The sequence below is a fragment of the Lynx rufus genome, unplaced genomic scaffold (genome assembly GCF_022079265.1).
Source record: "Lynx rufus isolate CCGP_SWC_20201006 ecotype Redwood Valley unplaced genomic scaffold, mLynRuf1.p SCAF_11, whole genome shotgun sequence".
Taxonomy (NCBI): domain Eukaryota; kingdom Metazoa; phylum Chordata; class Mammalia; order Carnivora; family Felidae; genus Lynx; species Lynx rufus.
The window spans coordinates 59,989,822-60,004,948 of NW_025814825.1; the positions used below are offsets into that span (position 1 = coordinate 59,989,822).

Here is a 15,127-nt window from a genome sequence, read left to right on the forward strand (position 1 = left end):
GGATGCCCACGTGGTCTGCAGACAGCTTGGCTGTGGCCCGGTTGTGTCCACCCTCTCTGGGGCCAGTTTCAGCCCCGGGTCAGGCAGCATCCTCCTGGATGACATCAAGTGCGCAGGAAGTGAGTCCTCACTGGGGAAGTGCCCTCACAGCGGCTGGCTCACACACAACTGTGGGCACCACCAGGACACTGGTGTCATCTGCTCAGATGAGTTCAGGTCCCTTCTGGGCCAGTCATGGAGCTGCCAGGCCAAGCCTGAAGTTAGCAGATGGAGTCTAGAAATGTTCCCATGCTTTAAACCTTCCCCATGTCCGGGACAGATTTCTGTTCGAACTCTGAAAAAGTTGCGAGCTCTTTAATGTACAGGAGGGCCCCCTTCCACTGGAGTGACCATCAAGGTTAATCCATTGGACAACACAGAAAGCAATTGGCGCTTGTCTCATGAAAATTGTCGGGAGGATTACACGAGGCATTCAACACCTACTCAGGCACATGGCACTCTATAGATGCGCAGAATGTTAACTCTATTGCTGGTGGTGGCATTTTCGTTATGAAGGCAAATTCTTTCAGAATCACTACCGCAGAGTTTTTGGCCTGGTGACACAATCCACACCTGGCTGTAAAAACCCAGAGGGGACAGCCCTAGACGCATAAGAACAACTGTTTACACAGGCTTGTTGAGTGACGTGTAAACTGAGACAGTGACCTTCGAACCACTCCACTGCCCTGGTTTCTGTTATGAAACCACCCCTGCGTCTCCTTTGTCCTTGTAGATTCTACAGCTGCTGGACATACAGGCATCTGTGCGTTCACATCCATCTTATTTGCTATTTGGTGACAAGCCATCTAGTGCAGGGTCCCCATGCTGGGTCTCTCTCACCAACCTTAGCTTGCCTTGACAGTGGCTCTGAGCTCCAGACCCTCCTCAGAAGGCAAAGTCCCAGAACTGTTTTCCATCCCCCTGGGGCCCTACTCTGCACCCAGAGGAGAAGCCATTCTGGGTGTTAACAGGCTTGATGTCCTCCTTCCTGTACATGAGGTCTGCATTTCAGCAGGACGGAGACACCGGTTCCTTGACCCAAAGCTCTGTGGTTCTGAGAAGGTGCTGGGCCTGTGGGGCCACGCCTTCACAATCCCGACAATCCCGACATTTCTCTTATTTTCTTACCCTTAACCAGAATAATACATATACCTGTATCACTTGTATGAGCTACCATCACATTTTAAATGCTAACTACCTAGGGGCACCTGGTTGGCTCAGTTGGTTAAGCCTCCAACTTTGGCTCAGGTCACGATCACACAATTCATGAGTTCGAGCCCTATGTCAGGCTCTGCTTCAGACTCTGTGGCTCCCTCTCTCTGCCCCTCCCCCGCTTGTGCTCGAGTGCATGTGCTCTCTCTCGCTCTCTCTCTCTCTCTCTCTCAAAAATACATAAACATTTTTTAAAAAAATAAATGCTAAGTATCTGATCAGAGATTGGATGGGGTTGTTTAAAGGCAAATTCACGCATGTCACATAGACGGTACTGAGATTATGAAATTGCGTCGTTGGCTTAGAAGATACTTACGATGACTATTTTCTCTTTCACATGTACAGTTGCTGCAACTCCTGGGGAACAGCCACATGTTTTCCAACCAATAGGTATTTTTTCCGTCCTTACATTTTGCGACTTCTTTTCTTAGGCTGGCATTTGTGGCCCACAGAAATGTAGCCAACATAATTTTCATGGCCCCGGTGCCGTACGGAATAAAAGCTGTGCTCATCAGAGACAAGCTGGTGGTATGGTGGGTTCTCCCCATGTGGGGTCCTTTTCAAGCCAAGCCAGTCACCCACCCACCCTCAGTGGCATCACTGAAAGGCCCGTAGGAAGGTCCTGAGCCACGCAGTGCTCTTGTGGGCCCTTCTCTAGGGGGACCCCATGAACCAGCCCCATCTCTGGGGCTCAGAATCTGAGAACCAGGCTCATCTGCTGTTGGTTCGGGGGTAAGTTTCACTCAGTGAGTATCTGACCTTCTTGTAGGAGCGACGCCCCTCTTCTGCTGCGCAATTTTCCAGCCCCAACCTTCTCCGTCATCCTCCGATAAACACTTCATCCTTTTTAAAATTCAAGTAAAGTGAAATTAATTTTGTTCTGAACATTCCAAACATTCCTTAAGAGACCTGGGTAAAAAATGTGAAGTCTGAACCCCAAGCATTCAGCCGAACTGTTTCGAATTTTTAGAGAAACCACATGACAAATGACACCCAAAGGAGAATGAAAGCAGACAGTTGGGGTGTTTTTTTTTTTAATTTTTAAAAATATTTTTATTTATTTTTGAGAGAGAGAGAAAGAGACAGAGCACGAGCAGGGGAGGGACAGAGAGACAGGGAGACACAATCTGAAGCAGTCTCCAGGCTCCGAGTTGTCAGCACAGAGCCCGACACGGGGCTCGAAATCGTGGACCACGAGATCATGACTGGAGCTGAAGTCAGACGTTTAACTGACTGAGCCACCCAGGCGCCCCAAGACAGTTGTTTTTAAGTGGTCGTCTGCAGAGCCACCATGTGGCCCATATTTCCATAAGAAATGGCCCACTGACAGCAAAACACTATGGAGTTTGTGCTGAATCTCAGAAACAAGAAGCCATCACATGGTCTCCTCTGCATATATGATTTGCTTTCCCGGGGGACACAGACTACACACGGGGCTAGAATTCTCCAGCTGGAACTGCTGTCTCGTTTGAGAGTCCGGGGAACCTTTTCGAGCCTCTCTGACCTTTGGTTCCTGCAGATCTGCCGGTGGTGAGGCTGGCGGCGGGGAGCAGCAGGTGCGAGGGCCGCGTGGAGATCCTCTACAACGGCACCTGGGGGACCGTGTGCGACGACCTCTGGGACCTGCCGGCCGCACGGGTGGTGTGCCGGCAGCTGGGCTGCGGAATGGCACTGGCGGCCCCGAGAAGCAGTCTGTTTGGTGATGGCTTGGGCCCCATCTTCCTGGACGATGTGCGCTGCACGGGCGATGAGACCAGCCTGGGGCAGTGCATCCACCGTGGCCTGTCGGTCCATAACTGTGGTCACCGCGAGGATGCCGGAGCCGTCTGCTCAGGTACCTGAACTCCCCCTAGACTGGGTTCCCTCCTCTGCCAGGCAGGCCGACCCTAAAGGCTTGGGGTTCCAGGTCATGAAAACGGCTTGTCCCGGTTTGCCTGGAATTTTCCCATTTGGAGCACAGAGAGACCCATGTCTCAGGAACCCCCTCAGATTCCGCTAACCCAGGATGGTGGTCACACTTGTCTGAAGTGTACCTGATATCACAGCCCACTCCCCTGGCCCTAAGAAGAAGGGAGATCCTATGAGCAAAAAACAAGCAAACAAACAAACAAAAAACATGCCTGTAAAGCAGGAAGTTATACCCTTGCTCAGGATGGTTTTTCATTGTCAGGAATGATTTTTCTATGTGCATCAACATCATAAATTTCTCATGAAGGTATTTCTCGGAAAGAGCTAGATGGGAAAGCTCTCCTGAGCTGCTGGTTGCCCAGCTCGCGATTTTCTTGCTATTAGGGACAATTTTATGCAACCATTCAAAAAAGCTGATTGAATGTTGAAAAACCCTGCTTTGTTACCTTTTGTTACTAAATAATGCGTGCAACAAACATCTGTGACACACCTCCCCAACCCCTCCCCCCCCACGCTCCCCCCTCCCCGCCACCTTCACGGCCCAGAGCTACTCCCGTCTCACAGCTGGGGGAGGGGAAACAAGGTTCCCAAATGGGGGAAGATACAGACAAGGTGGAATATTTCTATCCCACCTTGTTGTTGGGTAGTTTGGGGTTTTTTGTTTTTAAATTTTTTCAATGTTTTTTTTAATTTTTGAGTGAGAGAGTGCAAGTGGGGGAGGGGCAGAGAGCGAGGGGGACAGAAGATCCAGCTGTCAGTGCAGAGCCTGATGCAGGGCTCCAACTCACCAACTGTGCAATCATGACCTGAGCTGAAGTCAGATGCTTAACAGACTGAGCCACCCAGGCGCCCCTGTTGGGTAGTTTTGTTCTGTTTTGTTCCGTTTCATCTGTAGAGTGAGCATTTGGTGCTACAAAGAAGTCTTGGCATCCCTCGATGAGAACTCTGAATTAAAATGTCATGAGAGGCTCATCTGTCCTATTTTGTAGCCTCAGCTCCGAGTGGCTCTGGATGGCTCCCCCTGGAAAAGCTCAGATAGATGCTTCCAATTAGCCTCCGTAAGCCTCGGTCTCACCGGCTGAGGGAAAGGAGGTCTCAGAAGCGCAGTTGCCTTTGCCAGAATTTCCCGAACCGGCACACGGGGACAGATGTGGGTTCACGTGCCCATCGGCTGGTGTGTCCACGAGCGTTTCTGCAAGTGCGCACCTGCTGACATGAATGCCTTGCGCTTTCTCTTTCAGCTGCCGAAGCTGCCCCAGAATCAGCGGAAACAGCTCCTGCAGTTGGTAATCCTTTGACGGCTTCCTTCACCCCTTCCCAGCTATTGAGTCTTTCTAGCAGACTCCCTGAGGTTACAGCTGGGAATGTCAGGGCCGGGGTGGATTCGGCCCTGCCATGGAGGGAGATGTGGCATGCGGGGCCCGCCACTTGTCTAGTCTCTGCTTCTACAATCTGTCTAGCTGTTGGGGCGCCTGGGTGGCTCAGCTGGTTAAGCGTCCAACTTCGGCTCGGTTCATGATCTCACAGTTCGTGGGTTCGAGCCCCACGTCGGGCTCTGTGCTGACAGCTCAGAGCCCGGAGCCTGCTTCGGATTCTGTGTCTCCCTCTCTCTCTCGGTGCCCCCCACCTCTTGCATGCACTCTCTCTCTCTCAAATAGAAATAAGCATTAAAAATTTTTTTTAAATAAAATCTGCGAATCTGGGCCAGTGTGCAAGTTTGGCTCGACGAAAATAATGAGAAGTTGAGTCTGACCTATTTCCATGCTGTTGCTTAGCAATTTAATGACTCCATTCTGAAATAGATATCTGTCCTTATCTTTGCAATTATATTTCAAATGCAAAGATGGAAATGAGGGAACAAAATATCTGAAATCAGAGTTCACCTGGAAAAGCTAGTCACTGCATTGATAAGTACTAATTTGACTTTTTCCTATGGGGCTTGGAGACAGGAATAAGAGATTACAGAGTATAGGACTTCGGGGTTCGCTACGGTAAAAACTACAGGAAAGTCCTATGAGAAATTACTTGCCGGAAGAGTTAATCCCGTTCCAGTAACAACCCCGAGTCTTCCCCAGACCTGCCCATCATCAGGCTGGCGGATGGGAGCAACCGCTGTGAAGGTCGCATCGAGGTGTACCACAACGGCACGTGGGGGACCGTGTGTGATGACCTCTGGAGCATCGGCGCAGCCCGCGTTGTGTGCCGGCAGCTGGACTGCGGGGAGGGCGTCAGAGCCCTGGGGAACGGCCACTTTGGGGAAGGTGTGGGGAGCATCCTCCTGGACGACGTGCAGTGCCGGGGCAATGAGACCACACTAGGCCAGTGCCGGCACCTGGGTTTGTTCATCCACAACTGTGGCCACCATGAGGACGCCGGGGTCATCTGCTCAGGTACTCACTCCCGACTCTCTCCTGACGCTGCTGGAGCCACAGCTGTTGGGGTGGGAGAGAGGGACCTGGAAGGGAATGTGAAGAAGCTCGGGTCCCCTCGGCGTCCTCCAAACACACGCTTAGGGTCTGTTCTCAACATTGGTTTGGGGAGGCCTCTGGGCCATTCTTGGCCTCTCTTAACCTGCTGACCTACCCAGTGCTTGAAGCTACATTCACCAGTTCACTTTAGAGCCCCTGGTCTCTGCCCTCTTCAAGGACTTGCCAGATTCGCTGTTATTCACCCACTGGGGTCATTGCTTTTTCTAGTCTATGTCTTATGTTTTGAGCCTTAAAGCTGACTTTGTAGTACCGCTTTGGGGAGTTCTGTGAGCAAAACCCAGTCCCTCTCACCTGTACCCCTTGTGAAAGCATCAACACTATTTGTTTTTGGTCTCAGGGGCTTGAGATGGTCTCCTTTTCTATTTTTTTTAATTCAGCCCACACATATATTATCTTAGGCTGCCAAACAAGTAGAATTCCAAAAGCCAATTGGATGAAATGAAAATACCCACTGCTTTAGAGCAAAGACAAGAATAATAGGATTCAGTGGACGCATCCATTTATTTTACAAATATTTATTGGGCACGTTGCCGGAGCCAGGCAAAACTCTACATGAACACGTGGTGGTGAGGAAGCAGACAACAACCTGCCCTTGTCGGGCGTCTGATCCAGTGCAAGCGTTCAGGATCACTTCCGTGTTTCAACCCCGATAGGTCATTAACGACAGTAAATGAACATTGACTCAGGGGTCCACATGTTTAATTATGTTAAGGGGCCACTGTCTTTTCATATTCAGATCTTGGCCCTGCGTTTTCAACGAGTGAGTTTAGTGAAAATGAGCAAATCTATGTTAAGAACCTGAGGTCAGAATTAGGAAGGCTCTTACTACTTTGCAGCCCTAGGAAATATTCGCTCTTCACGACATCGGAGAAACAGCCTTTTTGACCCACGAGGGGAGGTTCTACTGTCCTCGCAGCCAACGGATGGTTCTCACCTCGACCTTCCTGCAGCCCACCTCCACTTCAGTCTCACCAAGAGGCTTTTCTCGTCTTCAGTTTCACATTTCAGAAGCCGTTTTTGTATCTAATTTCAGTCTATCTGAGGCATAAATGTTTTTGGGAAAAAGATGTCTTCTAAATGTTCTGTTTGTGGGTGGGATCTTTGTTCGGATTTTACCTTATTGTGTTTTTTTTTTGTTTTACAGTTTCAGCATCAGCCACAGAAATGACCACTTCACCTGGTAATTTTCTTTTCTTGCTTGCCTTATGTACCTCATAGATGGCTAGATGGCCTCACATACTGTTAGGGTTAAAGTTTATGCATCACCAGAAATGAAATATCAAGCTCATATCACACTGCCATAAGGTGCTCACATATTCACCGAATGCTTAGTAAACTGGGCAGACGGTGCTTACGTACCTTTCATAGGTATGTAGGCGCCGTATGCCCGGTTTGTTCCCTTGGCTCTTGGTATAACTGCAGGTCTCTGAGGTCAAGTTATAGTGAATTGAGCCTCTTTAGATTCACACACTGGGAATTCAGTGAGTTCATTTTTTAAAAAATTTTTTTATGTTTATTCATTTTTGAAAGACAGCGAGAGACAGAGCACAAGCAGGGGTGGGGTGGAGACAGAGGGGGACACAGAATCTGAAGCAGGCTCCAGGCTCCGAGCTGTCAGCACAGAGCCCGACGCGGGGCTCGAACCCACGAACCATGAGATCATGACCTGAGCCGAAGTCGGATGCTCAACGGACTGAGCCACCCAGGCGCCCCACATTTTTTAACAGTACGGGACTTCAGGCATCGTGGGTACAGCTATCCCTGCGATCTGCATTTTCAGAAAATAACAGAGGGCCACAACTCTCATATGTTTCAGAATGTCGTACACCAATCCAGTCATATGCAAATTTAAAAAATAATTTCCATGGCTAAATAAGTTGAGGAAATGCCATATCCCTCTCTTGAAGATTCCTAGTCTGTTAGCCCACTAAAGTCTCTGACAAGTCCTGTAGTTAAAGATCTTTTTTAAAAGTTGGCTTGACCCAGTGTTTCTCAACTTTCTTTGACCACTGAAACCTTATGAGTAGAAATGCAGCATCACAGAATTTGGAGCCCAAGAATCTGGCCCTCTGTTCTGGCTCTAGCCTTAACCAATTGGGTGACAGTGGGCCAGCCCCCTTATCTCCCAGGGCTTCCGTTTCTTCTTCCGTAGAACAGGAGGAGGAAGCTTGTCCCGGGGATTGGGTGGCAAACACTGGTGGAGGCACATAGTGACAGGAGCTTGGTCGTCACGCTCCGAAGGAATGTGTGTGTTACCGTCTGCTGAGTCTGGGCTGGCTCTCTAATTTAAGCAACACATGTGTCTTTTTGTAAACTTCCCTGTTGGGGACTTTGGGGATCATTCTACAGCTTGCGCTGGTCAAGATAGGCTAAGGAAGTTCAAGAAATACCATCTCAAAACAAACCAATTCACTCAAGTTTTCTTTGATGATAAACAGTCACGAAAGTAGCTCATGGTCTGTATCTCCTAAATCTGAGTCCTCTGCCAGGCTTGGTAGAAACTGACCTCGAAGAAAAGCAGACAATGAAATCAACTTCTCTCTTTGTTGGATCTGTGAGAATCAGCTGTGAGGTCTCTCGGGAAGGGTCAAGTTCAATATGGCACCTTCTCAGTATAGCATTTTTTTTTTCAAGATTTGGAAGAAACCTTAGAGACTGTTCAGAGCTGAAATCACAAACAAGCAGGCTGTGGGCCAGTTCTGACCCAGGGAGGGGTTTTGATTCAGACAACAGAGTTTTGCTTATGCAATGTTTAGTTTTCTTTTAATACCACCTTTTTAAAATGGGCAATTTCATATAAAAGTCCGATTTCAAGCTTTTATGAAAAACCCAGAGGAGAGGAAGTGCTAGCATGAATTTTGGCAAGGCATCAATTGTCCAGAGTTGAGCAGGAAAGGGACCCCTTTACGGGGGCAATGCTGTCTGGTTTCTTCGTGGCCTGTGCCAATTATTTCTGGGCCTAGAGGTCATCTCCAGTTTAGTTGCTTGGTGCCTCTAGAACTTCAATATGTGTATAAATCACCTAGAGATCTTTTAAAATGAGATTCGGTAGTTCTGGGGTGGGTCCTGAGGGTCTGTGTTTCAAACAAGATGATGCAGATGCTACTGGTCTGTGTATTAGCCCTTCAAAGTCATGTGCTTGGTTATACAAAGAGCAGCAACTAGAAGCCAGGTCTCTTGAGTCCCAGACCTAAGTACCACCTTCCTTGTTATTTATTTCCCTTAACTTAGTACACAAGTAATAGGGAAATCAAATAGGACAGAGCATAATCAAATATGAGCACGGCTGGGGCATAATTTGTAAACAGGGTAACTTTTTTAAATTATTTACCAATGAACTTGATTGACAAGGATGATATCTAATTAAAACGTCCTTAAACTGTGCTTGTTTTGACAGTTCCTACCTCCGTTTCAGCCACCGATGCGGCCCTTGTAACTGGTAACAAGTTTTCTGCTGATTTGTCCTCTTACTGCCTTTAGGGAATATCGCTGTGTCGACATTCTACTTAGATAGGACACTTTTAGTGTTTTGCAGGGGTCACTTGGCTGAATTAACCCCTTGGAAAATCGACTAGAATCCAGAAATAGACAAAAAGGGCCTCCACACAGCCAAGTTTAGGTTCCAACATTCAAGCTCAAGTAAAGTGTTTGAGTACACATGGGGGTGTCCACTAAACCTGTTGTTCTTACTACACACACACACACACACACACACACACACAACTGACTATCTGGTCTCCCCACTGACTGTGTATTATAAGAAACAACAAACTGGGGAGGGGACCGGGGATGGGGAGGGAGAAGAGATGATTATAGAACAGCCACAGCGGCAATTGCAGGAAATGCCAACAGACAGTCTGACGGCCAGAGAAATGTTCAGAAACCCATTAAATGTCACTAGACTTGCTCAATGTCCCAATACGGAGTGCAAATGCCCACTAACCTCAGCATCCTTTGACACACCTCTGTATGACAAGCCTGAACAACAGTGGTTTCTTCCTCATGAGCCTGAATCGTGCAGGTTAGAATATGACAAATGTCTTCTGTTTAGAAGGACAGGACAGGGAACTGTGCTTCATTTCAGTAAAGTTTTCCTTTATAACAGCTCACATGTTTTACTTTGGGTGCACCAACTTTTATTCAGGAGGTTGGGAAATGACTAGTCCCCACACTTGAGTTGTACCAACAACAAAACCAGGGCAATGAGACCACAGGAAAGGCGGAACTGTGCACAATCGGAAAACGCATAAAATCTTTTCGTTGGCTGGCTTTCCTGTTTGTGTTCCATATTTAGGCGCAATTTCTACTTCAGCAGAAGCGACGTCTTCACCTGGTAATGCCCTCTGCCCCCTGCAAATGTAGGCAGATGGGGCAGCAAGACTGCCTGGGCCACGTCACCAGGGCCAGTGCCAGGACACCTTGGTGGGGGAGTGAGGGAGGCGTAAGGTGGTCACTGTCTTTGAGCAGCATGCTCAGTGTGGGCCAGACCCTGTGCCAGGCATGAGGTGGTGGTGCCTCTCGGGGAGACAGAGAGGGGACCTCTCTGGCCAGGTGAGATCACCTGTCACAGGTTCTCAGAGCATCACATATTTCTCCTTCATAGCGCTTGTCACAGCAGCAATTTTACCGAGCAGGAGTCCCATCTAGTTTTCTTTATTGTTTCTCTCCAGCACCTAGCACAGTGCCTGCCACAGCATAGGTGGATGAATCAAAATTTGTTGATTAAATAAACGAAGTCCATGATCGCTATGCTCCAGGGACAGAGAAAAGGAAACAGGTTAACTGTAAAACAATTATTTTTGCCATTTGGCAGGTTTTGACCAACTGCCTTTTCTTCTTTCCAGGATCTTTTAGTATTACTGTAACCACCTTAACAGGTAATGCTGATGTTATTTTGGGTCCTATCCACCTTACTAGCTATAAATAATCTTATGTGATTTTCCAGGGAGCTCATTACACAATTGTGTATGTCCTGATCAAATTATCTTATTCTTTGGAGTTTTTTTTTTTTTTAATTTTAATGTTTATTTATTTTTGAGAGAGAGAAACAGAGCACGAGCATGGGGAGGGGCAAAGAGAGAGGGAGACACAGAACCCGAAGCAGGCTCCAGGCTCTGAGCTGTCAGCACAGAGCCTGATGCGGGGCTCGAACTCACCACAAGATCATGACCTAAGCTGAAGTCAGACGCTTAACCGACTGAGCCGCCCGGGCGTCCCTCGTTCTTTAATTTTTAAGTACGTTTATATTGACCTGACTCACATAGGCCACCTCTATATTCCCTGATGGTGAATGAATTCTGGGCAGCCCAGCTAACTGCATGGACCAATGGATAGATTATTTCAGCCAATTCAGCCAAACTCCAAAATAAGTCATGCACTGGACTGACTGGCGGTCTAATGTCAACTGTCCATGGCGAGAGTTTCTCCTGGAGACCAACCGCAAAGTGGGCATTGCAAGAATGGTGGGGAGTTCAGCCATGGCTTTGACTGATCCCCCTTAGACATTCATCCAACATTCAGGGAGGGTAAACTTGTGTCAGGCTCTGTGCCAAGGTCCTAAGGGATAGAGAGTTGACCAAGGTAACAAGTAACACCCCTCTTGTACAATAGATCTTGAGTGATGCTGGTTGCAATTATCTGAGGAGCTCCTGGTGTGACTTTGGGTTTAACAATTTTACATATAGAGTGTTAAAGGTTTATTTGTGGGGGCACAATAAAGAGGGTGCTCTCCCCTACTCTAGGTGCTAAAGCAATTAAATAAAACACCAGAGTTAACACCAAAAATGGGCTTTTTTACTGAGGGCAACTCTTAATACAAGAGGCAAATGGACTTAGACTGACGTCTAGGTCTTGGGACAGCCCCCCTGGAGAAAGTTCCAGTCTATAGAGGTCCCCCTTTCCTGTGTCACTACCTTCCAACCATTTGAGGAGAGAACGGAGGACCGGGCACAGAAAGCCCTCCGTTTGAAGAACCTTGGTGAGATTAGCCCATATCGGGAGAAATTTGGACCGATGGTTGGTGTCCTCTGAGCAGGTAACGTCCACCTTCTCCAAAGAGAGGAGTAAAGGGTGGGCCAAAGGAATGGAGAGCCAATGAGTAGAAGGGTCCTAGAAGCAATGGCGGGTCTAGAAATGCCCTGCCATTGCCTCTGTCCGAAAAGCAGGACGACAAGTCAGGCCAGTCACACTGATTACAACAGCCTCCTTTATGTGTCCTGTGTCTTAGGAACACATATGCCTGATACGGCTGTCATATTGTTTGTTATTTTTGTTGACTTGCAGCTTCAGTCGCAACCACCGTGACCTCCACACCAGGTAAAACACTGTCTCCTGCCCCACTAAGTGCCTCTTCTTGGGGTTCCATTCATCAGACTAGGTTGTTCCATGGAAATTTAGGACACTGGTTTTAGGTTTCTTCTCTTTTTCTACAGATACCTCTTCAACCTCAGTGGAAGTGACCTCTCCACCTGGTAAAGTCTCTCTCGTTGTGCTGTTTAAATTAACGAGACCAGCTTCTGACTTGCCTTGTTCTGTTTAGAAAACGAGCTCACGTCATGACCACTTTGACCACAAAGTAAACTGAATGAAAAGACACACTGAAGTGTCCTTTTTCTCCCGGTTTCAAGTGTCTTATTCTCTCTGTCCATATACAGATATATCTTCAGCCTCCACAGAAGTGGACCCGCCCCCTGGTAATGTTTTCTGCCTGTCACATTTCTTAAGTTAAATGTGACCAACTCTCCTTCTTTCTGTTGGACAAATGAACCTGTGTACCGAATATTTTGCCCGTGGTATAAGCCCCCAAGTCCCAGCTTCGTGTTCAGTTCATACATCCGTAGACACAGAGTGGTCCCTACACTGGGGAACGCCCTCTCATCGTCGCCCTGGCCCATGGGAGGTGAGGGCGGGGGCTCCACACTCCACTTGCTCGGTGGTGTGTTTTGTGTTACAGGTGAGGCTTTGACCCACCCAGCACACGCAAATGCGAGACAACTGGACTGTGATCGTGTTGGCTCTCCCTGTACACAATTCCACTTTCTACCACACTGTTGTTCCAACCAAAACATTCTATTTTCTTTTCACTCTTCTTTGGTTGCAGACACAAGTCTCACTCGGGAAGAGGAGACCTCTTCACCAGGTACGCTCTCTGCTCTTTGCGGCAGCCCTCGTGAATGACTTCCTGAGAAACCCCAGCCCAGCAGGACTTACACACCCAGAGGAAACACTTCCTGTTTTTCCCAGGAGAGGTCAGGGGAGATGGGGGGCTAGGGGTGGTAGGGAAGCTCCAGACCGCTACCCTAAAAGTGGCTCTGATTCTGAACACGGTGAAGGCAGATGTGAGGACGGGATGACTAGGATAAAAGGGCGTCAAGGGTCAACCCTGGAGGATACCTTAGAGATGAGATGACCCACGGCAGCAAACCTCAAATGTTGACGTGCACGTGAGTGGCCTGAAGAACTTGTTAAAATGCAGATTTGGATTCAGTGGCTCCAAGGTGGAGTCTGGATTCTGCATTTCTCACGGGCTCCCAGACGATGCTGCCGGTCGGTCAGCGACCGCCCTCGAGGAGTAAAATGCTAAACCACTACTCTCGCTTTGGAGGAAAAGGAGGCCCTGAGAAGGAGGACACCTGCCACTGTCCTCGCTCAGGCAGCCATAACTGAATACCACAGACCGTGAGGCTTAAACAGCAAAGACTTACTTCCCACAGTTCTAGAAGTCCGAGATCAAGGTGCCGGCAGGGTCGGCGTCTGGTGAGGGTCTTCCCTTGGGTTGAAGATGGCCACCTTCTCGCTGTGCGCTCACAGGGCCTTCCCTTCCCCGGTGTGTGCTCCCTGAGGGGGAGAGAGACAGAGAGAGAGGGAGAGAATGGGAGCTCTGATGTGTCTTCTTATAAGGATGCTAATCCTATCAGATCAGGGCCTCCCCTTATGACCTCACTTAACCTTGACTACTTCCTCAGTGGCCCCATCTCCAAATACAGCTACCCTGGGAGTTAGGGCTTTGACATGTGAATTTTGAGGGGACATAACTGAGTCCACAGCAGTCACTGAGCAAGCTGGGGATCCCAGCTCCCAGCCAAGGTCCTTTCTGCTCCCAGTCTTTGCCGATGAATCTGCCTGTGTGACTCCATTCGATCTGTCTGACTCTGACCTCTTGAGTAGCAAGGCCTATCGCTTTCTTTTGTTCTGTTTCCTTTCTTTTCAAGTCCTGGTTACTTTGAAGGCATAATGGTGCAAAAGGCAGTGAAGCCAAGCTTAGGACTTTCCTCTCGCTTCCACTTAGGGAGAGTTCTCCCTGCCTCCTTCCATCCCTCCCTTCCTCACTTCCTCCTTTCCCTGCCCTCATCATGACCTCACTTTTGGCAGAAGAGTCCTTCACTCATACTTCTCACTGACTCTTGACCTCACATGAGATGAGTTTTTCTTTGCAGACCCGGTTTCACGGGAACTGGGCTGCTTTTCATGCAGATTAATTGGCATCACACATCTTTACAAAAGCGTGACAGCACAATCACTTCCTGCCCCTGGGAGTGTGAGGGCAGATGTGGTAACCATCAGACCATTCCCTTCCTTCCCCGTCATCCCCCTTCACCCCAGAGCAGGCAGAGTGAATGCGACTCCCACATTTCATGCTCCCGGAAGGCAGAGTGCTGCGGAAAGGGGTTATGCTTCGGGGCCTCCCAGGTCAGAACTGAGGATGCCCCGGGCATGTCATACAAGCCCTCTGGGTCTCAACGTCCCCATCTCTGACACACTGATGATACTTCCCTGGAGCAGCTGCTGTAGGGATTTGAGGTGTGAATTATACGACACATCCTGGACGCTCTAAATGGGATTTATTCATCTGTCCTGCAAAATGCCAACCGCTCATATATCATTTCACTCCTGGATGTGTGAGTCCACAAGATAAATAATCAGGTGGATTGTATTATATACAGCTTATGGATCAGGCTTATTTTCATAAGCTTGCAGTCCACTGCATAAAATTTCAACGACATCCAATCTTTTTTTTTTTTTTAAAGTTTTTTTTTTTTTTCCAACGTTTATTTATTTTTGGGACAGAGAGAGACAGAGCATGAACGGGGGAGGGGCAGAGAGAGAGGGAGACACAGAATCGGAAACAGGCTCCAGGCTCTGAGCCATCAGCCCAGAGCCTGACGCGGGGCTCGAACTCACGGACCGTGAGATCGTGACCTGGCTGAAGTCGGACGCTTAACCGACTGCGCCACCCAGGCGCCCCTCAACGACATCCAATCTTAATGCTTTCTTTTCACCGGAAAAAAATCTCTCTCTTTTGTTTCGGCAGCCATACATCTGATTTCAACAAAAGCGACATCATCACCTGGTAAAGATCATATGCCTGTTGCTAGATTAACTCTTCATCTCATAGTTATTTATACAACCATATTCTATCATAAAATCCATTGTTACTTTTCCTACCTTGCTTCCCTCTGTATATTTTCATATGGAATTAC

The 15,127-nt window shown here is 48.3% G+C and overlaps 1 protein-coding gene across 1 annotated transcript in view; it reads left to right on the top strand.

Annotated features, from left to right (window-relative positions):
* The window catches only part of LOC124506403 (deleted in malignant brain tumors 1 protein-like), a 107,796-nt gene that overhangs the window by 82,265 nt on the left and 10,404 nt on the right, over positions 1–15,127 (top strand). Inside the window, 4 exon segments of the mRNA XM_047072463.1 lie at positions 67–119; positions 2,756–3,085; positions 3,158–3,179; positions 5,251–5,549. Coding sequence (XP_046928419.1) covers positions 67–119; positions 2,756–3,085; positions 3,158–3,179; positions 5,251–5,549 — 704 coding nt within the window.